The sequence below is a fragment of the Anopheles gambiae genome, chromosome 2 (assembly GCF_943734735.2).
Source record: "Anopheles gambiae chromosome 2, idAnoGambNW_F1_1, whole genome shotgun sequence".
NCBI lineage: Eukaryota > Metazoa > Arthropoda > Insecta > Diptera > Culicidae > Anopheles > Anopheles gambiae.
The window spans coordinates 83,770,988-83,797,110 of NC_064601.1; the positions used below are offsets into that span (position 1 = coordinate 83,770,988).

Consider the following 26,123-nt stretch of genomic DNA (forward strand, 5'->3'; position numbering starts at 1 on the left):
AAAGGAGAAACATACATCAAAGTGGTCCTTACATGTCGAAATTTACTATCTATTTATTAAAAAATTACAAAAAAAATACATTTTTTATATTTTGTTCCACATTTCGCGGTTTTTGAGAACTATGGGACAAAGTAGGATGACAACTGGTCAAAAATGATCTTCATGGACGCACTGCTGTCATTTCCAGCAATCTTTTGCTTATTTACCTGTCAATAAAACATATCTCATCAAAGCAGAAAACGGAGAACAAAAAACGGAAAAACATCACGATTGTGCAAGGAAATCCCTCTCTAGCGAGTGCTTTTTGTCGATATCTGTGTCTTGTGTTCCGTCAAAGTTACAGAATAGTTGACGCAACCAAAGGAAAGTGAAACGGCACACGGTACGATTGCCATTTCTTGAGCGCGAACCAACACTACCCACCACAACGAAACAAACAAACACACATCACAATGGCGATAATCGAAAGCATTCGCCAGGCGTACTGGTTCGAAGTGCTTCCCCGAAGAACGATCCTTGCGACGGTGGTAGCAGCACTGCTGGTAAGTGTGACTCATCCTCACCCCATGGCACTAATTTGATTAAACGCAATATACAATATACAAATCCAATGCTTCCCTGCCCCCTGGGACAGTTCTTCTCCGGATGGTGGATCATCATCGACACGGCATCGGTCTACCCGAAATCGTTCAACTTTTCCTACTACATCTGCGGTATCCTAGGGACGATCAGCTTCATCATGGTGAATGCTGTAACGAACGAAATGGTGAGTAGAGAGAAGGAGGGGCAGCACACAGGAGAGTGTTTTCCAGTACTAATAATCTCGTTCGTTGTGTAGCTTCACGGCGCTCCCAATTACACGGGCGGTATCATGGGCGGTAGAGGCATCAAGGTGTTTCTCTTCACCGGATTCGTGCTCGGCTTCACCTCGATCATCGCCACCATCTGGATTATGATTGCCGAGTTTACCGTGAACGAGTCGCGAACCGACAAGTACCCGGGGTACGCTCTGCTCATGCACAACGTGTTCATCTTCCTAGCCACCCTGATCTACAAGTTTGGTCCCCCGACGGAGAGCGATTATTTGGGCAACTTCTAAGTGGGTCAGCCTGATGAACTGACCGCCCGTCGTGCCGGATACATCCATGAATCATCCGAAACCATCAACGACGCTGGGTAAACCGTACTTTAAATAGGTGTCCTTACACCATCCACGCTTCAAATTCCTCCCCCCCCCCCCCCCCTTTAGACGCGGTGATTTTTTTAATTGTGATTCCCGTACAGCGCGCTTGCTGGGCTGGGATAGTTCCACCCTCGGTGAGGCAGTTGGATCGCTTCTCTTATACACACACATACACTCATGCGACGTCGGAAGAGGAAATAACGTTTTGATTATTTGAAGAAAAAAAATCCATTTTCTTGATAAGTAAGTCCTCACACCCTCGAATGTCTTATCGGCCGGCAAGGAGAGTGATCGTACAAACACGAGTGTGCTGCTGCTACTACCGTCGATTTGAACGATCATCCATTCCTTCTTGCCTTTCGAAAAAATGACTGGAGCTGCTGTCCTAGAGAATCCAAAATTTGAAGAAACGAAATGAAAAAAAAGAACTTGCGCAGCTTCTGTATGTAAAAAGGCAAAATATCGCTCCCCCTTATAAACCATGAACTAACCTACCACGAACAAGTAAGTGTAAACACAATAAACAAGTATCATTTATTTATATATATACTCAAATTTGTTCGCTTCTGTCGGATTTTTCACTCTTCTTTTTAACAATTTCAAACTTCAACGAAAGTAACGTTAGCAAACGACCGGAAGCCAATTGGGAAGCAGAATGAATTTGGAATTTTATGGTGTCATGGAGGGCAAACAAAACAACAGGGGGATGAACCAAATCTGCCACCTCAATGTACACCCCGAGCTTAATGTTTCTACTTTTGCGGTTTTGTTTTGTTTTGTTTCCATCATCTTTTTACGAACGCCCACCATCGCCCCCGATCGGACAGTTGGCTTCGTTCTGTAGGCACCATTTCGGTTGAATGCTGTTGGCCGCAATGCCCTCCTCGATTAGCCGCTCGCGGTGGAGGAGCATGCGCGCCTCGGCCATCTGCCAGCCGGCCCGCGGATTGCTCCACAGCCGCTCGGCGTGCGCGCTCAGCCGGGGCCACAGACGGTTGTCCAGCGTGTGCGTGTCGGACTGCTCCGTCCAGAGGGCGGCCTCGCCGCCCAGTATCTGCTGCGCGTACGGGCCACCGATCGCCATCAGATCGTTGTTGTACACCTTCTGCCAGCCGATGTACGGTGCGCACCAGTTACTACCGTCCGTCACCCAGCCGGCAAAGCCACAGTCCAGGTAGAGCGCGTCGTAGTTGGACATGATCAATCGGTAGCCCTTCTGCAGCAGATTGGCCACCTTGCTGTCGTTGCCCGTCGTCCACACCTGCACGATGTACCGGTCCTTGTCCAGGTACTGCTCGAGGTAGGGCGACTCGGTCAGCTTGCTCGTCCACATCACGATCGGGCGCGGCTTACCACCCTCCGCCACCGGGAGCGTTTTGTCCAGCCGGCGCAGTGCCTCGGTTTGGAAGTAGTTCCACAGTTTCATGAAGTCGCCCTCCTGCAGGCCCCATTCCTGCTCGCCCATCCAGCGCTGGATGCTGCCGGTTGCGTTCCAGCACCGCACCGACACCTCGTCCCCGCCCATGTGGAACAGGTCCGACCGGTTAAACATGGCGTTCATCTCCCGGTACACGTCCTCCAGGATGTCGTACACCGCGTCCTTGGTCGGATCGAGCTGACCGCACGGTGGCTCCACGCAGTAGTTCTCCCACGGCTGGTAGTTAAAGCAGGCCGTCACGCCTAGCTTCTCCCAGCCCTCGCCGACGTGGGCCGGTGCATCCAGCTCGGGCACGATGCGAATGCCGCGCTCGAGCGCGTACTGCACCAGCCGCTGGACGTCGTCCGCCGTGTACACGTCCTGCCGGCTGTACGCCCCGTAGGTGTGCAGGGTGGGGCGCGATTTCACCACCAGCGGGAAGCTCTGCGAGTCCGTGATGTGCCAGTGGAACACGTTCAGCTTCACCATCGCCATGCCGTCGATCGTGCGGCGCAGCGACTCGAGATCGATGAAGTTGCGCGACGTGTCCAGGGCGAGGCCACGGTGCGGGAAGGCCGGTGCATCGGACACCCGGGCCCGGGCTACCATCTGCAGCTCGTTCCGGATGTCGTCGTACAGTACCAGCTGGGACAGCGTTTCCAGCCCGTGCCGGGCACCGAAGAACGTTTTCGCCTCGATCGTTGCCTGCAGCTCGTCCTTGCTAGAGCCGGCTCCCACGGTTAGGGAGTAACTTTCGTCGGTTTCGTAGTTTAGCGCGAGCGAGTCATCCGTAACGTTCAGCTTGATGCGCACCGCCTTGCCGCCGGGTTTGAGCGCCGCGCCCTGGGCACGCTTTTTCAGCTGGCTGCGGAAACGGTCCCTGTTCGCTTCCCACAGACCGACGAGCTGGGTCAGCTTTTCGTCCCACTGGAACCACACCTGGTCGGGGTCGATGTGGGCGAGCTCGTTCTCCACCGCCAGCTGCCCGGTTGGCTGTGGCCAGAGGAGGCCCGCCCCTTCGCCGCAGAACAGCCGACATGCTGGTAGGCTGATGGCGTTCGCCGCTGGGTATGATTCCTCCGAGATGGGCGTTTTGACGCAGCGATCGTTCTTGCACTGGTAGCCCCATACGGCTTCGCTGGAAGTAGAAAGGATGGGAAAAAATCGAGGAAAAGAAAGTGAAATTTAAAACCATTGGCGAAACGTTCGTCGTCTTCGGGCACCTCTTTCGTAAATTGTCGACTTTCGGCAATGCGATACCAACGGCCACAATGATGGCGACCGCCGTTAGGAGTGAACCCATCAAAAAGCATTTCTGTGTAAAATTCATATCACAAACAGGAGTGACAACGCAAGGCAACAACAATCAGTGATAGTTGTTCAACACTGTCAGGCTTTTGCCTGAAGTGCTCGAGGATGGAGACCATGTACGTTCGGTTTATAATTCTTTTAATTGCATTACACAGTCGAACGTTGCTGTTGCGGTGGAAGAAAGAGGACAACTTACCCCTCCGAGTGGACTCCGATTCCAGTGCAAACAAATAGAGCAAATAATGCCGTCACAAGATATTGTACTTCAGCCATCCTGCTGTCGCTGCCTCGAAGACTGCTGGAGATAATCGAACAGCTGAAATTAAAAATAGATAAGATCGTATAGATGTGTTGGATTGTGGTCGATATATTGAAGCGATTGAAGGGGAACTCTAATTTGCATTTGCTAATTTCTTCCGCATAGTTCCGCACTCCACTTCTTGCCCTACCTTGATAGTTTGTAAAAGGGCGGTACTATACTACAACAAACTTTCACTTCTTGCCCGTTCACTCCCCCTCTCTAAGCGTTGTTTGGTGCAATTGGAAAGACTCGTTGATGCCTTGGTGGTTAACGAACCTTAATCGGTGTGTGCTGTGTGTGCGTCCCGTGGCACCTACGAGGGTCACCAACTTCCGACGGTTCGCTGATCGCGAATGATGTGGGAGTCAATTCGGGGAACTGATTTTTATTGGAACCGTCTTCTTGTTACCGCCGGTCTTCGCATTCTTACCCGGATCTGCTGGCCGGTTTTCGGTAGGCACCCACTTTGCCTTTCCTTCGCACGCGATTACGTACCGTCGGAGCAGGTAAAGCCGTAGATGGTCGAAAAACCGGTTCTGGATGGGTTGATGGGTTGATTCGGGCAATGTCCTGATTATTTCATCTTCTGCACCATCTCCCACTTGTGTTGCGAGTTGGAGGGTTCTACACACTACTTGAAATTTGTGTTTGTGTTTTTTTTCTTCCCTTGGATAGGGACGTTGGGATGGAGCTAAGGGAAAAAAGGGAACCACAAAGGGTAAACAACGCCAGCAGCTGGACCGTGTGCTCGCGCAATGCAGTGATTTTGTGATGGGAGGCACGGCATCAAGACAAACAATGAGATTGTTTATGAAGGTTACAGGAGAGAATGGCAAATATGAGAGAGGGAGAGGGAGAAAGCGATACACACTGTGAGAATATGGGCACATAATACGTTCAAAATTAGGGGTTTACTGAAAAACCTAATAATTGTGTTTTTGCAAGGCACAAGAAAGATAGTGTTTACTGAATAGTGTAAGTAACATTTCAAAAGATATTTAAAAAAAACCGTTATTTCTCTGCTTTGCGAGAATTTGCGAATGCAAAATGCAAAGAGAGCGATTTACTTGCTGAGAGAGAGAGAGAGAGAGAGAGAGAGAGAGAGAGAGAGAGAGAGAAAGAGAGAGAGAGAGAGAGCACGCGCCAGCTGTCACTTTTTGACAGCAAAAGTATTGTGCTTTGTTTACGTCTGCATTTGCCATTGGTGCTGCAGCGTTCGGATAGAAATTTTATCATAATCAACGAATTAAAAGTGTGATACATTCCTGAACCATCCGTAATTCTCTAGTCCAAAGACATACGCACCGCCCCACGATGGATCCCGCACTGTTGCGCGAACGAGAGGCCTTCAAACGGCGGGCGATGGCAACGCCAACGTAAGTATTGGTGCTTTGTTTCTGCTACGGTGGCAAGCAATGGTTCTTCCCGAAGGTTCGTTTTTTATCCATTTATCCTTATCTAACATGCTTTCAGCGTTGAGAAGAAGGCAAAAACGGAAAGCTCGTTTGCCGCACCGAAGGACATCAAGAAGCCAAGGCCCGCGAGTGCCGCACCGAAGATCGATGCCTCCAAGTATGCAAGGGCAATGGGAGGGAAGTGTGAAGAGCCGTTGAATACGTTGTTGCCTAATTCACACAATTTTTCCTTCCTTCAAGTTACAAAACTATGTCCGGTAGCTCCCAGTATCGCTTCGGTGTGCTGGCAAAGATCGTGAAGCACATGCGCACCCGCCATCAGGAAGGCGATGATCATCCGCTAACGCTGGACGAAATCCTGGACGAGACCAACCAGCTCGATATCGGATCGTCCGTGAAAACGGTACGTGAGGCGTTGAGTTTCTGCCCGTAAAAAAAAACATTCACACAATTTCCCTTATTTATTGTACCTACCTCTATTACTTTCAAACAGTGGCTCCAAGGGGAAGCGCTGCGAAACAATCCAAAGATCGAAGTGACGCCCGATGGCCGGTTTCTGTTCAAGTCGGTGTTTAAAATCAAAGACGGCAAAAGCCTGATGCGGCTGCTGAAGCAGCACGATCTCAAGGGGCTGGGCGGGGTGCTGCTGGACGATGTGCAGGAATCGCTGCCGCACTGTGATAAGGTGCTGAAAAATCGAGCATCGGAAATCATCTTCATTACGCGCCCGAACGACAAGAAGAAGATCCTGTTCTACAACGACCGGACGGCCAACTTCCAGGTGGACGAGGATTTCCAGAAGCTGTGGCGCGCGGTAACGGTGGACGCCATGGACGATGCGAAGATCGACGAGTACCTGGAGAAGCAGGGCATCCGGTCGATGCAGGACCATGGGCCGAAGAAGCCGCTGCTGCCGAAGCGGAAGAAGCTGGCCAACAAGAAGCGCCAGTTCAAGAAGCCGCGCGACAACGAACATTTGGCCGACGTGCTGGAGACGTACGAGGACAACACGCTGACGCAGTCGAACGCGGTGCAGGAAATCAAGCAGAACAATTGATGGGCAGGGGATGGGTTACCTTTTTTTATAAACTAGACTAGTTAAGGCCCGGTAAAATCTACCGGATGTCCTCAAATTAAGAATTATTTTCAAACACTACACGTTCAGTGGCAACAACCATAACTCAAAGACCTATTTGTTCTTATGCGTTACACCACAAATGTGTTAACCTTGTAACTTCTTGGACAGTTACTGTACTTTGCAGGAACGTTAAATATCGATGAGGCTACTTTTGAGCCAAGTCACGCAATTTTGTATTTTCGAACTGATACGTTCCATGCCTCTGTTGACACAAATGTATAATTTTTTGATTATTATTTTTTAGTTATCGGCGTGATTTTATGGAAAGCATAGCTAAGTAGTAACCTCAACAAAACGCGATCATTGAATAACGTATTGATGTGCAGTGGATTAAAAAATTAGAGTGCCGCTAATACATATACAACATGTTTAGATCCAATCCCAATTGCGTACTTAAAAACATACAATTTTTGAAATGCTAACTTCTGCTTCAATCCATTTTATGTTTTTTGTGCCCATAAATGTAAGATTGAACTATAAAAATATGATTTTGCACGTGGTTCGAATTCCATTTCTACTCTTTTTTTCGACTTATGTTTCATACGTTAGGTAATAAGTAATCGATGCTTAGAACATTTTCAATGTAAATTTTCCCGGTCTTAAATTTCAAAAAGGTCATTTCCAAAAACGCCGTCAAAATTTTATTTTATTATCCTGAAACTGGTTTTGAAGTATTGAATGGAATTGGTATTTGTATATGAGACAATTGTTATTGTTGCGCCAAATATCAAATCTCAACAGTGAACATATCCCCTCAAATAACCATTCCAAATGTGTAGTTCTAATATTCCAATCTATACTGTTATATAAAAGAATGGTTCAACACTGTTATAGCCTTTCCAGATCAATTAACTAAATTCACGTTTACTTGCAAACTACTTTATTTACTCTTGACAACCCACATTTGTCAGATTTTGCTTCTAATTTGACGTGTCCTTGATTATAACGTGGTTGGTCTTAATCAACACCATAGTACGGTTATAGCATCACATGGTAGATATCGCCATCACTCTTGATAGATACAGTCAGAATCTTTTCAGCCTTCTTGGCCACGTTACAGTGAGCATAATTTCATTGTCAATCATTCGGCAGTTGATGCTGATCCGGCTAAATGCAGTGCGCACGGTTGTCTCACCTAACGCGCAGTATGTTGCAGTCATGTTGCGCAATGAACCATTTCTCCCTTTAGTGCTTTGTTCCGGAAGGACATCCTGAAATAAGTAGTTCTTCCCGCCCGCGAGCAAATCGTTACAAATTCAATTTTAACTTTCAAGCCACCAACATCCGCCGCTTTCTTGCTCGGAATTTCAGCAAGGCTTTTTAGCATATGGCCGCTTAGGGTCTCTCGGCTACATCTGCCTCTTATTGTCATGCGTTGTCCTTGTCCCGACTCAGCCAATATTGCGGAGTAGTAGATTGCGGAGATTTGAGGGAGTAGTAGATTTGGAGCGGTCCCGTGGTACGTGGTCGTCAACTCGAACGACTCAATTACATGCCCGTCATGGGTTCAAGGCCATGGACCGTCCCCCCGTAGCAAGGATTGACTATCCGGCTTCGTGATAATGAATTAAGTCTCGAAAGCCTATACAGGCCGGCATGTCCGCATAGAACGTTACGCCAAATAGAAGAAGATTTGAGGGAGTGTACATGTTCGACGTCCTGGATATAGCAACCCGTTTTACAGGATATTATGTACCACACTTATCTGCCGATGAAGACGGTGTATGTAGTATTCGAGGTGCTTAAGCACCAATAATGAGTATGGTTGGCTTTATTAATGATTGAATGAATTGGAATATCAACCATTTCACAATTAAGCTATTTTGCATAGTTTTCAAACATGTTTTTTTTTAATATTGCCTTGAATATCTTGATTTATAATGGGAAGGGGTATGAGATGGGACACCTTATCATCAGATGACTAATTTACAACTTTAAATATTAAAAAAAATCATCATATCCAATACCATGTGTTTTCAAATCGGTTTGTGTAAACAAAAAATCCAAGTAACCATTGCCCTCATTATACGCGGGCTGGCAGTGTGGCATGGAGCAAGTCCTTTCGCAGCAACGCGCGTTGCTAAGAGAGAGCTGCTCTCACCGCTTTCTCTCTCTCGCTGCATGTTTACTCTCACGTCATTGTGGCGATTTTCGATTTTATATATAGTGAGATAAATGTATTGTGAATTTAAGGACAGGAATGAAATACAAACAATTATAATGAAATATGAAATCAAAATAGTCTTTATGATACCGTGACGAGACATGTAAAATAGCTTGGTTTCGTCAGAATGGGTCTAACAGGCCGCAATGAATTACATGATCTGTATTCTTCTTCTTCTTCTTCGTTGGCAAAACAACGGTTGTCGGTCAAGGGCTGGGGCTATACCACTAGTGGGCTTTGCTATCAGTGACTCATTATGCTACGTATACACGGGGACACGGTCCATTCGGGTCTTGAAGCCATGTTGTTAAGTCGTACGAGTTGACGACTGTACCACAAGACCGGTCTCTGATCTGTATTGCAATGTAATAAACTAAACAATTGCAAACACCATACTTTACGCGTTGTATTACACAAGCACAAGGCAATTGAAGCTGTTCAATCTTCAATCAATAATTATACATCTAAAAAACGTTACATAAAAAAAAACTATAAGTACAATGCGTACATGGGATGCACTTATTTAGCACACGCCCATTACGTCCACTAGCTAAAACCTGTTCCCACTACTACGCGTTACTGTTTGTCCTTGGCGGCATGTACGAGTGCATCAGTACCGCAAATAGGGCCCGCCGGTCGCAGGTCAACAACAAATCAAGCATAGCAGTTTCAAGGGAAGGTTGATATATTTCTAGTCCACCGATTCACCACATTAATACAAACAAAAAATCAGTAACACATATGCACTTTGAAGATCAACCACTTAATCCGTTAATCAACGTCCAACTTTCGGAAGCTACCGATCATTCCCTCATCGCCGCCCGGCTTGGTTTGACTTTTCACCAGCAAACAACGCCTTTCGTCCACCTTCATGTCGTCCAGCGCCAGGATGATGTTTCGGCAACGGTCGAGCGATTCTCTCAGCTGGCGCTTCAAGTCCATCGCCTCCTGCTTGCCACCGTAGTACTCCTTTGGCAGCAGGGATAGTAAGTTGCACTTGCCCGCAAATTCATCCATCGATCGGTAACACTGCACCGGGGAGAGCGAGGCGTGAAGAAATGAAATATTATAACTTAATTTGAAAAATTACGACACATCTTACCTTTAGCCGACTGCGCAGCTTCTCACTGCAGCAGCTCATGATCCACTCGCCGACGGCTGCGCCAAACAGTGGCAAATTCACCACGTGCACCTCCTTCACGCGCAGCGGAAGTGCCTTCGTAACGCAGTCGATGTAGTTCTTAATGTCCGTCAGTGACCACTGGGCGAATGCACGCATCGGCACGTTGGTTTCGTCAAACACACACACCAGGCCGGCAATTTGGTTCAGCTCGTCGTGGCAAATGGTCTCAAACACCATCGTGAAGAACCGGATCTGATCCGTCACTTCAAACCGATCGATGTCCAGGTTTGCGTAGCGCACCAGATACACCACACGGCCCAGCTCATCGCGCCCGAGCGGCACCACAAACTCGCTGTCGATCATGACCTGCACCCACGGTTCGGCCGTGTCCAGCTTGCTGTACCAGGCTGGGAACCGCTGGCGCGACACGAGATACCGCTCGAGCGTTTCGCACGCCGCCAGGTGGGAAAACTTGCGCACACGCAGAAAGCGCAACAGAAAGCTGGCATCGGTGCGGCACGTGTGGATGGCGGGATTCTTCGCAATCCAGTCGCGCATCTGCTCCAGCGCCTGTTCGACGATGGCCGGTTCTTCGCGCAGCTCATCGGCCGCAATTTGGCGATGCAGTGCCGAACCGGCCGGTTGATATAGGTCGTACTTTTCCGGACACTTTTCTACACACGGTGCACCGAGCGGTACGGTCGTCATGTTGCGTCCGTTTTACACAGTGCGACCAATCGCTGGGAACGACGACGAGATACTGATGCGAGCGAGCTTTAGCAGGGTACATTGGGGAGTGAGTGAGTTTGAGTAGTTTGTACGGCCACGCGTATGGCCGTACAAACTATGTACGCATCGGCTGTAGACGGAGACGCTGGCCTTCATTACATACCGTTTGGAGGCTGTAGACAGCGGCGGGTAAGCACGCACCGAAGCAGGCAATCTGAGAAGGGTGTTTTAATTAACACCAATCTATGTGTACAATGAAGACGGCAATCTGATTTACATTGCTTGTATAGATAGATGTGTGATGTAGAAACATTTTCCGGAGCTTAAGATTTTTTTTGAATTTAGTTCTTATTAAAATCTTGGAATAATACTGATCATTCAACCCAATCGATCGCCAAAAGACAACAGAACAGACAACTCTGCCGTCATCGAATGTCCCAAATGGTCAGAATTAGGTCTGCTGTCTAGAACCACCGAAAGATTACTATCTTCGTTTAGAAACATCTTAGTTATCTATAGCACCTTTTCGTTGGTTTTGTTCATAAAATAGAACCGAACGGATTTTGTCTGATTCCAAAAGGGTCTATATCTGAAAGGTTTCTGTGAGGATCGTATAAAGAACTGAATGTCCGGTTACGTGTAGAACAGCGTTGTCAACCAGAAATCAGGTCAGAAATCATTTTGCAAACCTCAATTTAGACAAGGGGCAAGCGGTAGGGGGTAGTGGAAGCGTTACATTTGGAGCGGAGCTTTTAATAGTCCTCGTTCAAGTAAGATCCATAGGAATATGATGCGATTTTTGTATGTCTTTAAATGAATATACAAGTTTTTTTTTTGGTAGATGAAAATTGCCAAAATAAACACATTTTTTGCATATTTTTAAACTGATTGCTCGTAGCCTACCGTAAAAATATGTAACATCCACCATCGCATGCACAGTGACATCATCTGTGACGAACAGTGGGTTATAGGATGCAATCGTATAATCGTTGTTCCCATTCACGTTTATATACTAGAGGTTTATATAGAAGAGGTAGAGTTCAACTTATCTAAAGGAAGCAGAAGAAGTCCTCTGCCATCTTAAGCAACGCAAATGATGCCAAGACAATTTTAAGACTCTTCAATGTCCACATCGTCGAAACTGACAAGGATGCATTTGCATTTAGGAATGGACAAACTCATCCGTGTTGGCATGCCGGTCCCTGATCCCTGAATTGATGTTGAGTATATGGTCGTCAATCAAACTGCATAATCGGCTTTCCAAAAAGTGTCTAAAGAATTAATTCTGAAATGCAGTTTTAATCGGACGACTAATGCGAGATATCCCCATAAATTCCCATTTTATACGTTGATGGATTCATTTTTTATTAATCTTCCAAATATGTTTTAAAACCTGCAACCATTCCTTAAAACACCTCTAATTCATGGTTAAACGTTTAAACATGGCACCGGCTGCAATCTCGTCCGGCGTAGTGCCCTCAAAGTTCCACCGCGACGAATAGTAATCCAAATCAATCTCCATCTGATCCAGCCCGAGCACCACCTCACGCTGATCCTCCATACGTTTCCACAGAGCCCGATTTGCCAGCTCCAGATCGACCGCCCCGCCGTACAATGCAGGCTTTAAAGGAGCTTCAAAATACTTCTCCATCTCAGCAGCCGTTGAAAAGCACTGTGTGAAAAGCACATGACATTTGAAGTGAGAGCTGAATAAAGCCCGTTAAGTATGCAATAAATGAAATCGTGAAATACTTACACTAATTTTTTCCCGCATCTTCGGGTTCGCGAACGACAGAAACGTTTCGATAACGGAGCTACCATACTTTGGCAGACTCGCCGAATGAATGTCCGCATACCGGAGGGGGTACGTGTGGCTGTACGCATCCATCATGATCTTCAAATCGGTCGTACTCCACTTCTCAAAGTTGGCCACCGTGCTGCCCTCAAAGTCGATCAGCACGTGACATCCGCCGACCTGGAACTCCTCGCACTCGAGCATCGTCTCCATGACCAGCGCCATAAAACGTGCATCCTGTGCGGGGCTGTGCTTTTCACCATCGAAGCGACTGAAGCGCGAAAATCCCACCATCCGTCCGGCAGCGTCCCAGCCGAGCAACGTGAACGTACCGCTGTGCAAAATTTCCTTCATGGTCGATTCATTGCAGTCGAGATTTTTGAACCAACTTGGATACAGCTCGCGAACGGTTAGATAGCGCTCCAGCGCCTCACACGCCATCGGTACGGAGAACTGACGGAAGCGAAGGAACCGGAGCAAGAACTTGGCATCCGTGCGGCACTTGAAGATGTAAGGGTTTACCGCGATCCAGTGGCGCATCTCCGTTAGGGCTTTCTCACGCACGACATCATCTTCTCGGAGCTCCTCTTTGGCCAGCTCACGGTACAGAGCTGGTAGGGTGAACTTGTACTCGTCATACTCCTTGGGGCTTTTGTTAACCGAGTAAGGCGCGTGAGATGGGGCCATTTTTGAGGATCGATTTTGAAAACACTTCACCAAGGTGCCAAGGTGTGAACGATACTGGTCGTGTATGGGATGCAACCGTTTGGAGGTAAGCTCCCGAATGGTTTGGAGTTGTGGTGGAAATAATTATCACTTTTGTTGTATGATGCCGTTTGACCTCACAATGAGATAATTGCAAATGAAATCAGTGTACAGCTTATCAACTGCGAATTTTCATCAATACCTGCTTTCTTCTAGATTCAAGTAGGGCTGTAATATGTAGAATGTTTGATCGAATATTGTTGTACAATGGTGAAAATAAATAAATTGACAAAAGTTAAACAAATAATGAAAACACCGGCCTGAAACCATAAATTTGGTCCAAACGAAGAATCTGAACAGTTTCTAAGTTCTATACTGAGCACTCAGAAATGACAAGCTCACACTCGTAGCGACATCAAAAGACAACCGAATAATACCAACGAGGTCAACGTTATCGATACAAATCTGAGGACTTTCTGAGAACAATAAGGTTGAATGATCTAAAGAAAGTTTAACACTCCATACATAGCTGAAAGAAGAAATATTTATTCAAAATCTTTGCCAGTTGGCAATCGCAAGTTGTCCGTGCTTGTAGGCATTTAACAATCAATTCACCGTTCGTCAATTACAGCCTGAACTGTTACGTGAGAAAAAAATCTAAAAAAATACCCAGATCTTGGTTATACTTCCTATTAGCTTGGTCTTACTTCCTATTGATCTACGCCTGATCTGAATAAATCATCTGAAGGGATAACATGTACCATGAATTGTTAATTTTCTGACTAATACAATACATGAAGATTAACGAAACAATACATTTATTTTTTTTAAATAAAATGCTTCTCCAAAAAGATTCCTCAGAGTGAGACACCAAATAATTCAGAACATCTTTATTTATTAATTCCTATCGAAAGTGTTGTCATGTTTAATTTCTCAATTTCGAATATAAACCTCTGAAGCAATGCTTTGGAAATTGTCTCATTTGATGTTCAATTGTTCCAACATAGCTCCTGCAGCTGCCGCCTCAGGCAAAACTTCCTCCGCATCCCAAACCGACGTATAATGGTCCACATCAATCGCCATGCCATCGAGCCCGAGCACGATCTCTCGCTGCTCTTCGATGCGCTTGCGGAACGAACGGTTAAGCTCCTCGAAGTCTACCGTGCCGCCGTAAGTGGTCGGTTTGCAGGCAGGCTCTAAACGCTTCTCAAGCTCCTCGATCGTTGGATAGCACTGAAAGATAATAATGCCAGCAAAGTGTTAACAAACTGCGACTAAAAGAACCACCCACCCTGCATTCTTCGTCGCTTACGTTGATCTTTTCTCGCAGCTTTGGGTTAGCGAACGAAAGACACGTCTCAATGATTGGCACGGCCTGCTTCGGTAGCTTTGCTCCGTGAATTTCACCATACCGCAAAGGGTACGAGCGGCTGAACACGTCCATCATGATCTTCAGCTCGCTCGTGCTCCACTTGTCAAAGTGTCCGACGGTGCAGCCCCGGTAGTCGACAAACACCTGACAGCTACCGATCTGGAACTCTTCCCACTCGAGCACCGTCTCCAGTATCAGTGCCATGTACCGAGCGTCCTGCGACGGGCTATGCTTTTCGATGTTGAACCGACCGAATCGGATGAGGAACGCCGCCCGGCCCGCACTGTCCTGGCCGATGTAGGTGAACGGTTCGTAGTCCAATATTTCCTGCATGATAGGATCGTTACAGTCCAGCTTCTTGAACCAGCCCGGGTACAGCTCGCGAACGGTTAGATAGCGCTCCAGCGCCTCACACGCCATCGGTACGGAGAACTGACGGAAGCGTAGGAATCGGAGTAAGAACTTGGCATCCGTGCGGCATTTGAAGATGTAAGGGTTTTCCGCTATCCAGTGGCGCATCTCGGTGAGGGCTTTTACACGCACGAGATCATCTTCCCGGAGCTCCTCTTTGGCTACTTCACGGTAAAGAGCTGGCAGAGTGAACTTGTACTCGTCATACTCCTTGGGACACTTGTCCACCGCAAAGGGAAGTTGATTAGCTGCCATGGTTTCGGGACAAGTGAACACGTTGGCGGTAGAAGTGAAACTGTCGAATTATTCGAACAAGCGAAAGACAAATCGTTGTGGTTTATGGTAGCTTTTGCAGGTTTTGAAGCATTGGACATTGGAAGAAAGAGAAAGCGTCAAATCATCCATAAGGAGATAAAGTAAACAAACAAAATGTTTGTTTGTTTGTTTATGCGATAATGTCGTTTCATTACGGGTAACGGAATCCGGGAGCATCAAACAGTATTATCAGTACCGAAAAGCAAAGAAACTGCAGGAACAATGCAGGACTAACCAAAATCATATGTTTCTTGTTAATTCTACTGCGCGTGTATTTATGCTCTTATCACAGAACGCCGCACATTGATAAGTCATAAACACCTTCAACAACTTTTTGTGCATGATAAGCAGCAGCCAAAATATGGACCAAAAAATGCACCCGCATTTATAAGCAAGACTGTTGACCCTAGCCAAATGCAACTCCAATCTGCCGCGCTGCGTTTGTAATCGCAGCTTCCGGTCATTGGGTCAAGTTGTTTCGCGAATGTGTGAGATTTTGGTTTAATTTGAAACCTAATGTAATACCAGGTAACGAAGGCGCCTTGGTTCAGTTTCGTTTCGGACAGCAGAGGGATTACATCGCACCCACAAGAAACACCAGTAGCGGTACTTCAACATGTCGAAGTTTGCGGCCTATCCGGTGGACAAGAACGTGAAGTCGTACGACGAGTACAAGTTTACGCTGCCGGAGGTGTATCGTGAGCTGGCGAAGGACGAACTCCGCGAGGATGATGTGGTGCGCACCAAAGCGCTGGCGGAGATGCGCCAGTGGATCGTGAATAATCCACACATCCGCAAGTGCCGTATGGATTCGAAGTTCTTGCTGCGTTTCCTGCGCTTCCGCCAGTTCTCCGTACCGATGGCGTGTGAGGCGCTGGAGCAGTACCTGACGATGCGCGAGATGTATCCAAGCTGGTTCAAGAACCTGGACACGAGCAACGACAAGATGAAGGAACTGTTCATCTCTGGCGCGACCTCGATCATGGGCCAGGACAGCAATGGCCGTACGGTGGTGTTCTTCCGCATCGCTCGCTTTGTGCCGGAGATGTTCGAACCGCCGGTCGGTGGCATTTTCATTGCACTGCTGATCGAAGCGATGCTCGAGTGGGAAGAGGTGCAGATCGGTGGTTTGCAGGTGATGGTGGACTACACCGACATGGATCTGAAGCTGTTCGAGAAGTGGGGCTCGTCGGAGTTGAAGCTCATCATGGAAGCGTATACGCGCTGGTACCCGATGCGCTACAACGATACGCACGCGGCCAAGCTGCCCAAGAAGGCGCTACCGGTGATTGAGAAGATTCTGTCCTTCACCAATCCGAAGATTCGGGAGCGTATTAACGTAAGAAAACATTGAGGGAAAATGGCGATAAAAGGCATACGTTCAGTGATTGTAAAAAACATATTTTTCTTTTAACAGTGCTACGCTAACGTTTCCGAGATGGAGAAGCACTTCGAACCATCGATGGCACCGAAGGGCTACGGTGGCAACGTAGATCTGGACGGGGAGCTTAATCCGGCAATGTGGAAACGCATCGAGCAGCAACGAGATGTCATCCTGGGGCTGGACCGCATGGAGATCGATTACGATTACTATGCACCGATCTGGGACCAGCAAAACGCGGGCCTGCTCGGTGAGACCCCATCTGCTTGAGGGAGAATCGCTTGCGCAAGAATAAAACGCTAACATTCTGTTATTTTTTCGATTTTTTTTTTGTTGCTGTTTGATAACATTTTGAGAGAGTTTTACAGAGAGTTACTATTAGTAACGTGTGGATTCGATCGGTAGTCAGTCAGTAGACGCACATCGTCTGTATCTTGATAAGCTGTAATTGCTTCATTCCCTAACACCATAGCATTGGGAGCTGCTTTACGTGCGCAGTACCTCCGTTATATTCTAATTCTTATCACGTCACTACACTTTCAGTGACGTGTGTTTTGTGATGAATGGGGAAGAAATTGTCAGAGAAATAATTCGCTTTTACATGGATAAATTTTACTAATTCACAGAACAAAAGACAAATCATACTTTACTTACTTACTTATCCGGCGCTACAAGCGCTTTGTGGTCTTGGCCTGCCACAGGAATGTCCAAAACCACTCATGGATCAAATCAAAATGGATCAAAGATCAAATCATATTTATCTAAATTCTTCGAAACGTTTCACCCTATAATTAAAGAACAAACTGAACAATTGGAAGTCTTTTTATGTTTTGACTATTTGTTTTATTATTTTCATGATATTTCAATGGTTAAGACTCTGTACTGGAACACTTCTGGAGCTCTTTGTGGCATGATGTTAATTTTGAATTTTGAAATTACGCAGTGGCGGATTTAGGGTAAAGGGGGCCTTAGGCTGTAAGATGATTTGAGGCCCCCTATAGATGGTGAGCAGGGTTAGGAGATTCAACAGTCTACTGCAATTGCTGCCGGGAGGTGGGGGCTCATGGAGTGACGGCCATTAGGCCCCAACGATCATCGGCCACAGACCCTACCAATGTTTGTCAACCGATTGCCGCATTGCTTCACAAATAACATTGTTGAGGACCATTTTGAAGTTAGCTATAGAATGAGTGAATGTTCAAATCTTAATTTGATTAGAAAATACTTACTGAATATATCAAATGTCAACAGCTTTATTTTATCAAGTCCTAATTTTCGTCTTTCAAACATTTTTTTTGATGAATTAGGAAACAAAATTAACTATGTATATAACCTCTACCAAGTCGTCCCGGGCCGCATTACAGGGTATTAAGGGACGCATGCGGGCCGTAGTTTTGAGACCCCTGCTATAGACTATTGATCTACGGGGCCCCTAAATCGACGAGGCCCCTGGCGACCGCCTAGTTCGCCTACTGTTAGGTCCGCCGCTGAAATTATGTAGTTTACGGGTAAACCCAAAGAAAGTATATATTATGTTTTCCATGTGAAAATTTATTAAAATGCTCGTAGATTTTGTTTGATGTAATGCTACCTAGATGCCTCGTAAAACTATAAAAAAAAGAAAGTATACTGAATCAGGTTATCTTTTATAACACTACTGACGTCTTAGAGTTGGAGGAAGATATTCGATTTTTATAACCAATTTTAGAAAGCAATTACAACATTATAGTGACGTTGGTCATGCCTTTGTTTTTTAAGAATATTTGATAAGGTTCATCATCAAAGCTAAGCAAGATAATTTAGTAAGAAATTAAGTAAATTACTCAATCGTACTACAATCATACGAAAATCTCGTTATGCGTAAAGCTGTTTACAAAAATGTACATGAAAGTTATAATAATTGAAAGCAGGATCAAATATTATTTAAACAACACTCTGCCGTACGACAGCTACAACATATTAATTGTTCCTAAACATGTATAAATCAGTTCAAATAGTAGATAATGTTAGTTTTACACTGAAACCATAATAATTCCCTAGATCTTAGTGAAAGATAGTGAAAATTGTTTCCATATAAAGATAAATTTAAATTTGCAAAATGCCATGATTTATTAGGTTTGCGAAGTTATTGAAAATAGCAAAAACAACTAGTAGGGACATTTGTACCAGCAAGCATTGTGTATTTTGATTGAATCAGAAAATATACTGTATTCTTTAACTCTACAATTTTTCGTTAGGTTACTAGCCTCTAAAAATCATAAAAAATCACGTTAACACTTAATTCTCCAATGATCAAGTATCATAATCGTTCACCAAGTACACTTTTTGATAGACATTTAATCCACATCAAGCTTTCTAAAGCTTCCCATCGCTCCACTATCTATTTCGTTCTCGGGTGCTTCGTGGTGTTTCCAGAGTGAAGTATAATTCGTCGTATCAATATCCATTTCATCCAACGCCAGCAGCACCTGCCGCCTGTCCTCTAAATGATCCTGGAACCGTTGATTGAACTCCTGCAAATCACAGACACCGCCCCACTCCTTGGGTAACAGGGTCGATTCGCATCGCTTTGCCATTTCCTCGACGCTGTTGTGACACTGAAATAAAATTCACGATTATTTTCAATCACTTCACTGTACGTTTCATAACACTCACTGTGATGCGGTCCTTCAACTTTGGGCTAGCGAACGTCAGCAGTAAGTTTAGTAACGAAACAGCAAACTTAGGAAACTTGGCACCATGCACCTCACGGATCCGTATCGGGTAGGAGCGGTTGATCGCATCCATAAACACCTTCATGTCCGAAACGCCCCAAATGCCGTAGTGCTTTAACACTGAGCCAGTATAATCGATCAGCACCCGAAAGCCACCGATCTGCAGCTCTTCACACTCGAGCAGCGTCTCGATGAGCAGCACCGTAAAGCGACCTTCCTGCAGTGAGGTAAACTTGTCCACATTGAAACTGGCAAACCGGAAGAGGATCACCGTCCTGCCCTCGGCATCTTGGCCGAGCTTCGTAAACACACCGTCCTGAAGCATTTCTCGCATTGCGGGGTCATTGCAATCAAGATTCTTAAACCACTGCGGAAAGGTCTCACGCATCGCAAGGTATCGCTCCAGCGCCTCACACGCCATCGGTACGGAGTACTTTCGGAAGCGCAAAAAGCGCAACAGAAACGACGCATCCGTACGGCACTTGCTTATGTACGGATGTTTGGCAATCCACTCCCGCATCTGCGTCAACGATTGCTCCCGAATCTCGTCGTCCTCGCGGAGCTCATCCTTTGCTAGTTTGCGGTACAGGTCGGACAGAGTAAACTCATACTGATCGTAACTTTGCGGGCACTTCTCAACGGAGTAGAGCTTTTCCATTGTGACAAAACAGGCTGCTTTACTATATCGTAGCTCGATCGATACTGAAACGAAGCTCAGCATCATCTACCGTGATTATTGCGATCTCTTGGGAACCAGTTGTTCACGCGATAATTACACTCAATGCTTACTACCGACCAACGCACGTGTTAGTAACGCACGTAAGCGAGCAGTAGCTAGTGCGCTGTACTGTATTCGCTTCATGCAAATGAGTGCATGTAGTAGTGAGTGTATCAATAGTGACAGATCAAGGAGAACAATAATGAATGAGAGTTTTTAGTGAGTTCATTCTGTTAGTAATTAATTTAGTGTTTATTGACACTGATCGCAAGGCGACTGTGGCTCTGCGAGTAACCTGTGGTAACTACCCTGTTGTGGGTAAAAATCCCAATAAGTCATATATAATTGGACCTAATCAATAGGCTAAGGTAGACAGCATAGAAGTACCCATAAGTTCCAAAGACCATGATCTGGGAAGAAGTATAGTTTATTCCCTTGGTTCTACGATATCGCTCGTTCTACAGATTGTTCGATGCATGTCTGTATTTCTCCGCTAATCGCACAAAATAGTAAAATTTCCTCTCCATCTCAATGTTCGCTACAATTAACTAATTGATTGTGTCGCTAGTAGGACCAGAGCCATCAGCATGAAGGAACTTCATCTTGGTCGCATTGATCATCAATGCAATTCTTGCTGTTGTGCATTTTTGTTTCAAACGTAATTCTTACACATATTCCGTTATCATTTACCACAGTCCCCTTTATCTTCACCAACTGTTAGAAAAGATTTGCATACTTCAATTTCAAACAAATAAACAAAAGTTTTAGTACAAAAATTCGAATGGATTTATTATAACTCTATCCCGTTTCTTGTGATCTTACAACCTACAATCTTTACCCTTGTATTCGGACAACTAATCTACATTCAGCTTTCGGAAGCTACCGGCCACACCACCCTCGACCTCATTTTCCACCAAGTTCGTTTGGCTCCAGAGCGAAGAGTAGTGTGCTACATCGATATCCATATCATCCAGCGCCAGTATCACGTTCCGACGATCCTCGAGATGTTTCAAAAATTTGCGCCCCATCTCCTCCGTATCCAGCTCACCACCGTACGACTGTGGCAGTAGCGAAGGCTCAAACTTTCCCTTCATCTCCAGCACCGTATTGTGACACTGTAAAGGTAGAAAAAAAAACCCAAGGCAAGCAACCACAGCAAGTTAGAACTGGCCCTCTTACACACCCGCCAACACATTCACTTACAACTATTCGTTCCTTCAGCTTGGGACTGGCGAACGTTAGCAGCAGGTTCAGTATCGAAACAGCAAACTTGGGAAACTTGGCACCATTAATCTCGCGGAACCGTATAGGGTACGAGCGGTTGATCGCATCCATGAAGATCTTCATGTCGGAGACGCCCCACATACCGTAGTGCTTCATGACGGTGTCGGTGAAGTCAAGCATCACCCGGAAGCCACCGATCTGTAGCTCTTCCCACTCGAGCAGTGCCTCAATCAGCAGCGCCACCAGCCGGCCCTGCTCCAGCGGTCCAAACTTGTCCACGTTCAGCTGCTTCACGCGGAACAGGATCACCATGCGGCCCTCCGAATCTTGTCCCAGCTTCGTGAACACACCGTCCGCGAACAGCTCTCGCATTGCCGGATCGTTGCAGTCCAGCTTCTTGAACCACGTAGGAAACGTTTCGCGCATCGCAAGGTATCGCTCCAGCGCCTCACACGCCATCGGTACGGAGTACTTTCGGAAGCGCAAAAAGCGCAACAGAAACGATGCATCCGTTCGGCACTTGCGAATGTACGGATGTTTGGCAATCCACTCCCTCATTTGCGTTAACGATTGCTCCCGAATCTCGTCGTCCTCGCGGAGCTCATCCTTTGCCATCTTGCGGTACAGGTCGGGCAGGGTAAACTCATACTGATCGTACGTTGGTGGACGTTTTTCGACGGAATAGTTGTTGGAGCTCGCCGGGGGAGACATCTTTAACTGCCGAACTTTATCGCGATGTAGCTGCGTTGCTGTCCAACTGGACACTGACCGTGGTGTTCTTTCCAACACAGTGCGTTACAGCATCTCTCGCTAAACGTAGCTTTCAATGCCATTAAACTGTCCTGTTCTATCGCCTACGGCAAAAAACTCATCTTGCACCGTGCGAGCGAGCGAAAGAGCACGAACACCGAAACACCACCACCTTCGTACGGCTCGACACACGTTATTTGATTACGATGATCATGACGATACAGGCGGGTAGAACGCTAGAACCTCACACAACCATGGACTTTGAGGGCTGGGAGACTGATCAATGCTATTGCATGAGTAAGGCATCCCCCGGCCGATCTGCCCCGGGGGTACAGGGACGGCGGCGCTATCGGGTTGTCTAGGCCAAGCCGACGCGACACTGACATTGTGGTTGCGGGTGCGATGGTTGCACACTACACACGCTCACTCAAGGGGAAGCGTTTAATCGATCGAGCGCAAGATAATCGTCGGCTGCAATGGGATCGTGTGCGTCCGGCGTGCGTACCAACGTGCATTCCCACACGCTATCGACCGATGTAACCTGCTGTAACGTTCGGATGACCTGAACTAATTGCTCTCGGTGGATTTAGAATATTATATCTGGATTAAAGCGCGCTGTACTGGAGAGAACGAAGGAGAGAGAGTGTATAAGAGCGGGTTATTTTGTGTGATGTTTGGAGTAGGAACAGCAACACAACAATTGCCGCAGGAAAAGGTAAGAAAATTATGTTCATTATTCGGTTTATTTCGTTAGATGATAGGTTAAGATAAATGAGAGTAGAAAAAACACACGCACACTTGAGTTGCCGGCTGTGTACTCAGGTGTCGGCGCGATCGGCATCACTCTCGCTGGAAGATGCAGGCAGTTAGAGCAGTGTTTCTCAAAGCGATCGTCGGTGACTGGAAAGACGCAACCCATCTACCAGAGGTATTTTGACTCTTCTCTACCTTTCTCTTACTAACCTTTAAAAAAGCTTGGATCAAACATCACACATTTCAATGATTTTTTTTAATGTTTTTATCTACATCATTTTACGCATCGAGTTTCTCATGAACCGATGCATTCATTTTATATTCTAATAACAAACATTTTTGTTATTTTTATTTTAAAGTGTTTTAACACAATTTTAGGGATCATCCATAAATTACAAACGTTAATATGCGATGATGGTAGGTTTGTCGAGGAATATTCTTTGCTGAAACTGTGCTTTGAAAAATAGATTTTAAAGCTGTTGAACATGTAAAAAATATTAATCCTATCACAAAAATGCACAATTATTTCAACGATACTTAGAAATATTGCGTGTGGAAAAATTGCATGCAAATAATGGTTTATATTTTTTAAAAGTATTTTTCCATAAGATCACTAAGCAGAATAGCACTTTCGTAAGGAAGCATTGATAGTGATGATACTTCGATAAAAAAATATAATTCCTCCGTCACGTAATTTATGAACGAACATGGTTTGATAACTGCAATTTATGAAGAACTAATGAAATAAACAAAATGAAAAATAACAACAATTTAGTAATGATGATAGCAAAGGTGTTTAAATAAAATTAAATAAAGTGCAATTACTCCATTATTTAAGCTCATGAATGATGATAAAATCATGTTCAATCGGTTTAAAAATTGAACATTGTTTTATTGAACATTATTTGGTGCACTATTCATTTGATAGCATATTACATATTCAGTTTCGTGTCTCAAAGGCGGTGTAAATCACACAAAATACACACACAGTGATTGGGATGTTCCATACTGTATTATAATTACTTAGTAAAAGCGTCTATTATACCTTATCGCTTTCGTTATTCCAACTTCCAAACGGCAGCAAGATGTCTCAGGTTAATCAACTATCCCACGATGACCTAACCAACTTATCTATCCCATCCAACAGGTAATCAATGGGTACATGCACACGTACCCAACATGCGTCCGATACGATCAAATACATGTAGTATTGTGAGTTTGTGTGTGTGATGATTCTAGATACATCATCACCTTTGAATAATTAATTCATCAGTAGTACCGGCATAGTACCACGTGTACTAACACACGATACCTTATGTAATCCAATTATCTTTCAATTTCATCAGCTCACTTCTCTGATGTGTATGAGTAGAGTATTTACGTAGCTTTGAAGCATCGAAGACGTTAGATTAATCAATCTCCATCCCAAACTCCACATCCCCTTCATCCGACTGACGCCAAAGATGAGCGTACGGTTCCACCTCGATTTCCATCCGATCGAGCAGCAGCAGCGTGTCCCGTTTGTCCGCCAATCGTCGCTTTAAGCTGTCCGTGATTTCTTCCGGGCACGACTTGCCACCGTACTCCACCGGCAGCAGGTCCTGGTCGACGTACTTCAGCACCTCATCCATGCTGGCGTGGAACTGAAATGACGCGAATTTAGTCAACTTAATCATTAACTTCAATTCCCCCAAATCCATGTTCGTGTCCATCCGGTCTACTCACGAATATACGCTTGCGCAACTCTTCGGCGGCAAAGCTCAGCACCAGATTGCCCAGCGCCTGGCCGATGCGGGGCAGCCGCACAATGTGCACCTCCTTCACCCGCACCGGCAGCGCGTGCACGAGACAGTCCATGAAGTTCCGGATGTCGGACAGCTTGAAGCAGACAAAGTGTCCCATGGTGGCACCGTCGCAGTCGATGATCGCCACACCGCCCGCAATCTGCAGCTCCACATCGTCGAAGAACGCCTCGAACAGCATGTGCTGCAGCCGGCCGAGATGGTAGCAGTTGAAGCGGGCCACATCGTAGCAGCGAACTTTCACCAGCGCCACCATGCGGCCGGACCGGTCCAGCCCGAGCGGCAGGCAGCCGCGCACGTTCTCCACCAGCTCGCGCATGTACCGATCGGATGGGTCGAGATTTTCGTACCAAATGCGAAACAGCTGGCGCATCGTGAGATAGCGCACGAGCGTGGTTTGCGCGGCCTGCACATCGTACGCACGGGCACGCAAAAATCGCAACAGAAACAGCGCGTCCGTGCGACATCTTCGTATGTGAGGGTGGGTGGCGATCCATTCGCGCAGCAGGCGCAGTGACTCCACGCGTCGTACGTCCGTTTCGCCCAGCTCCTGGAGGGCGATCGTACGGTGCAACTCCGGCGGGCTGATGTCGTTTGCCTCGTACCGGGAAGGACACTTGTCCACGGACAGTGCCGTGGCGGTGACGCCCGAACCAGAAGCCATCGTCGATCGGTGGTGGCCAGTGGGAAACTGAACCAGCTGGCAGTGCCCAACGGTGCATTGGCGCATTGGCGCTACTAGCACGCTGCACGCTTGGCTGCAAACGCGCTTTCACTTTCTAATGCATTGCAATGACGATTGCACCAATGCAGCAGCGAGTAAGTGCAAATGCAGAGGCCGTGGTTGGGTGGGTTTTTGCTTAGCTTGAGCCCCCTCTATTTTTGCGCAAAGGTGAGGCGCCAACGCGATGCTTTTGAGTGTGTGTGTGTATGCGCACGTGAGTTTGTACTTGAACTCGCCTTGTGTACGATGCGCTTTGGAACCGGTTCACGCAGCAAACGAGCAACAACGGTGACATAGACCCTGAAGTCTAACAACCATCATTCTCTCGAGTCCATCCAACAGTTTATCAAATGCGATTAAATGATACTCGTCTTCTAGCTATGCGGTGAACTCGGGCGACTATTTTATAGCTTTGTTTGAGGAAGAGTTTTTTTGCGTTGTGCGTCCCACTATTTCGCTCTTTAAGTTGAAGGTCATTCTTGGAACGAATAATTGCGTTTGAATTTGTTTGAAGATAAACTAGCTTCGGGGGGATTTTGTTTTTTTCGTGGTTGTTTTATAGCTTCAGGTTTAGCTTTTGGATGTGTGGAATCGCAAGAAGCACATCAAAACATTGCCAAAAGCGTTGCCTCGACATTGGCAAGTAATGGTTTAGTGCCAGTCGTTGAAACAAAATGA

General features: G+C 46.2%; 10 protein-coding genes across 15 annotated transcripts; 3 read left to right on the forward strand and 7 right to left on the reverse strand.

The window, feature by feature from the left end:
- The first annotated feature begins 5 nt into the window (after window positions 1-5).
- LOC1276082 (transmembrane protein 50A) lies at window positions 6-1,738 on the forward strand. The gene is made up of 3 exons (XM_315390.5): window positions 6-542; window positions 635-766; window positions 839-1,738. The coding sequence occupies exons 1-3, from the start codon at window positions 453-455 to the stop codon at window positions 1,097-1,099; spliced, it is 483 nt and encodes a 160-aa protein (XP_315390.3). The 5' UTR covers window positions 6-452; the 3' UTR covers window positions 1,100-1,738.
- LOC1276083 (chitooligosaccharidolytic beta-N-acetylglucosaminidase) lies at window positions 1,689-5,028 on the reverse strand. 6 transcript variants are annotated; one of them, XM_061649706.1, is made up of 4 exons: window positions 4,643-5,013; window positions 4,489-4,555; window positions 4,108-4,227; window positions 1,689-3,738 (listed from the first exon to the last, which is right to left on the reverse strand). In XM_061649706.1, exons 3-4 carry the CDS (start codon window positions 4,182-4,184, stop codon window positions 1,977-1,979), a joined length of 1,839 nt encoding a protein of 612 aa, XP_061505690.1. In that variant the 5' UTR covers window positions 4,185-4,227; window positions 4,489-4,555; window positions 4,643-5,013; the 3' UTR covers window positions 1,689-1,976. The 6 variants fall into 6 exon arrangements, with proteins under 6 accessions (XP_061505690.1, XP_061505687.1, XP_061505689.1 ...); XM_061649703.1 differs by having other exon boundaries at window positions 4,361-4,555; XM_061649705.1 differs by having other exon boundaries at window positions 4,489-4,590.
- A 341-nt stretch (window positions 5,029-5,369) lies between these two features.
- LOC1276084 (general transcription factor IIE subunit 2) lies at window positions 5,370-6,710 on the forward strand. The gene is made up of 4 exons (XM_315392.5): window positions 5,370-5,588; window positions 5,686-5,784; window positions 5,868-6,030; window positions 6,121-6,710. Exons 1-4 carry the CDS (start codon window positions 5,527-5,529, stop codon window positions 6,682-6,684), a joined length of 888 nt encoding a protein of 295 aa, XP_315392.3. The 5' UTR covers window positions 5,370-5,526; the 3' UTR covers window positions 6,685-6,710.
- A 2,882-nt stretch (window positions 6,711-9,592) lies between these two features.
- Window positions 9,593-10,852, reverse strand: LOC1276085 (clavesin-2). Its single transcript, XM_315393.5, has 2 exons — window positions 10,032-10,852; window positions 9,593-9,958 (listed from the first exon to the last, which is right to left on the reverse strand). Exons 1-2 carry the CDS (start codon window positions 10,758-10,760, stop codon window positions 9,701-9,703), a joined length of 987 nt encoding a protein of 328 aa, XP_315393.5. The 5' UTR covers window positions 10,761-10,852; the 3' UTR covers window positions 9,593-9,700.
- A 1,280-nt stretch (window positions 10,853-12,132) lies between these two features.
- LOC1276086 (retinaldehyde-binding protein 1) lies at window positions 12,133-13,328 on the reverse strand. Its single transcript, XM_315394.2, has 2 exons — window positions 12,538-13,328; window positions 12,133-12,453 (listed from the first exon to the last, which is right to left on the reverse strand). Exons 1-2 carry the CDS (start codon window positions 13,261-13,263, stop codon window positions 12,199-12,201), a joined length of 981 nt encoding a protein of 326 aa, XP_315394.2. The 5' UTR covers window positions 13,264-13,328; the 3' UTR covers window positions 12,133-12,198.
- Window positions 13,329-14,076: 748 nt separating this feature from the next.
- LOC5667138 (clavesin-1) lies at window positions 14,077-15,372 on the reverse strand. Its single transcript, XM_001688602.2, has 2 exons — window positions 14,594-15,372; window positions 14,077-14,514 (listed from the first exon to the last, which is right to left on the reverse strand). The coding sequence occupies exons 1-2, from the start codon at window positions 15,317-15,319 to the stop codon at window positions 14,260-14,262; spliced, it is 981 nt and encodes a 326-aa protein (XP_001688654.2). The 5' UTR covers window positions 15,320-15,372; the 3' UTR covers window positions 14,077-14,259.
- Window positions 15,373-15,904: 532 nt separating this feature from the next.
- Window positions 15,905-17,073, forward strand: LOC1276088 (retinaldehyde-binding protein 1). The gene is made up of 2 exons (XM_315396.5): window positions 15,905-16,718; window positions 16,797-17,073. The coding sequence occupies exons 1-2, from the start codon at window positions 15,996-15,998 to the stop codon at window positions 17,028-17,030; spliced, it is 957 nt and encodes a 318-aa protein (XP_315396.5). The 5' UTR covers window positions 15,905-15,995; the 3' UTR covers window positions 17,031-17,073.
- Window positions 17,074-17,163: 90 nt separating this feature from the next.
- Window positions 17,164-20,197, reverse strand: LOC1276089 (retinaldehyde-binding protein 1). The gene is made up of 2 exons (XM_315397.5): window positions 19,416-20,197; window positions 17,164-19,357 (listed from the first exon to the last, which is right to left on the reverse strand). Exons 1-2 carry the CDS (start codon window positions 20,193-20,195, stop codon window positions 19,097-19,099), a joined length of 1,041 nt encoding a protein of 346 aa, XP_315397.5. The 5' UTR covers window positions 20,196-20,197; the 3' UTR covers window positions 17,164-19,096.
- Window positions 20,198-20,954: 757 nt separating this feature from the next.
- LOC3289958 (clavesin-2) lies at window positions 20,955-22,518 on the reverse strand. The gene is made up of 2 exons (XM_556028.4): window positions 21,396-22,518; window positions 20,955-21,307 (listed from the first exon to the last, which is right to left on the reverse strand). The coding sequence occupies exons 1-2, from the start codon at window positions 22,125-22,127 to the stop codon at window positions 21,047-21,049; spliced, it is 993 nt and encodes a 330-aa protein (XP_556028.2). The 5' UTR covers window positions 22,128-22,518; the 3' UTR covers window positions 20,955-21,046.
- Window positions 22,519-23,761: 1,243 nt separating this feature from the next.
- LOC1276090 (retinaldehyde-binding protein 1) lies at window positions 23,762-25,426 on the reverse strand. The gene is made up of 2 exons (XM_315398.4): window positions 24,645-25,426; window positions 23,762-24,562 (listed from the first exon to the last, which is right to left on the reverse strand). Exons 1-2 carry the CDS (start codon window positions 25,383-25,385, stop codon window positions 24,329-24,331), a joined length of 975 nt encoding a protein of 324 aa, XP_315398.3. The 5' UTR covers window positions 25,386-25,426; the 3' UTR covers window positions 23,762-24,328.
- Between the last annotated feature and the right edge of the window lie 697 nt (window positions 25,427-26,123).

Bases quoted from the DNA above. Each gene is read 5' to 3' on its own strand.
- LOC1276082 (XM_315390.5), top strand. From the start codon at position 453: ATGGCGATAATCGAAAGCATTCGCCAGGCGTACTGGTTCGAAGTGCTT. The intron at 543-634 runs GTAAGTGTGACT...CCCCTGGGACAG, and splicing joins CGGTGGTAGCAGCACTGCTG to TTCTTCTCCGGATGGTGGAT. The intron at 767-838 runs GTGAGTAGAGAG...TTCGTTGTGTAG, and splicing joins ATGCTGTAACGAACGAAATG to CTTCACGGCGCTCCCAATTA.
- LOC1276083 (XM_061649702.1), bottom strand. From the start codon at position 3,930: ATGAATTTTACACAGAAATGCTTTTTGATGGGTTCACTCCTAACGGCG. The intron at 3,739-3,823 runs GTGCCCGAAGAC...TTCTACTTCCAG, and splicing joins GTCGACAATTTACGAAAGAG to CGAAGCCGTATGGGGCTACC.
- LOC1276084 (XM_315392.5), top strand. From the start codon at position 5,527: ATGGATCCCGCACTGTTGCGCGAACGAGAGGCCTTCAAACGGCGGGCG. The intron at 5,589-5,685 runs GTAAGTATTGGT...ACATGCTTTCAG, and splicing joins CGGGCGATGGCAACGCCAAC to CGTTGAGAAGAAGGCAAAAA. The intron at 6,031-6,120 runs GTACGTGAGGCG...ACTTTCAAACAG, and splicing joins TCGGATCGTCCGTGAAAACG to TGGCTCCAAGGGGAAGCGCT.
- LOC1276085 (XM_315393.5), bottom strand. From the start codon at position 10,760: ATGACGACCGTACCGCTCGGTGCACCGTGTGTAGAAAAGTGTCCGGAA. The intron at 9,959-10,031 runs GTAAGATGTGTC...TCCCCGGTGCAG, and splicing joins AGCTGCGCAGTCGGCTAAAG to TGTTACCGATCGATGGATGA.
- LOC1276086 (XM_315394.2), bottom strand. From the start codon at position 13,263: ATGGCCCCATCTCACGCGCCTTACTCGGTTAACAAAAGCCCCAAGGAG. The intron at 12,454-12,537 runs GTAAGTATTTCA...CTTTTCACACAG, and splicing joins AGATGCGGGAAAAAATTAGT to TGCTTTTCAACGGCTGCTGA.
- LOC5667138 (XM_001688602.2), bottom strand. From the start codon at position 15,319: ATGGCAGCTAATCAACTTCCCTTTGCGGTGGACAAGTGTCCCAAGGAG. The intron at 14,515-14,593 runs GTAAGCGACGAA...ATTATCTTTCAG, and splicing joins AGCTGCGAGAAAAGATCAAC to TGCTATCCAACGATCGAGGA.
- LOC1276088 (XM_315396.5), top strand. From the start codon at position 15,996: ATGTCGAAGTTTGCGGCCTATCCGGTGGACAAGAACGTGAAGTCGTAC. The intron at 16,719-16,796 runs GTAAGAAAACAT...TTCTTTTAACAG, and splicing joins AGATTCGGGAGCGTATTAAC to TGCTACGCTAACGTTTCCGA.
- LOC1276089 (XM_315397.5), bottom strand. From the start codon at position 20,195: ATGCTGAGCTTCGTTTCAGTATCGATCGAGCTACGATATAGTAAAGCA. The intron at 19,358-19,415 runs GTGAGTGTTATG...ATTTTATTTCAG, and splicing joins AGTTGAAGGACCGCATCACA to TGTCACAACAGCGTCGAGGA.
- LOC3289958 (XM_556028.4), bottom strand. From the start codon at position 22,127: ATGTCTCCCCCGGCGAGCTCCAACAACTATTCCGTCGAAAAACGTCCA. The intron at 21,308-21,395 runs GTAAGTGAATGT...CTACCTTTACAG, and splicing joins AGCTGAAGGAACGAATAGTT to TGTCACAATACGGTGCTGGA.
- LOC1276090 (XM_315398.4), bottom strand. From the start codon at position 25,385: ATGGCTTCTGGTTCGGGCGTCACCGCCACGGCACTGTCCGTGGACAAG. The intron at 24,563-24,644 runs GTGAGTAGACCG...GCGTCATTTCAG, and splicing joins AGTTGCGCAAGCGTATATTC to TTCCACGCCAGCATGGATGA.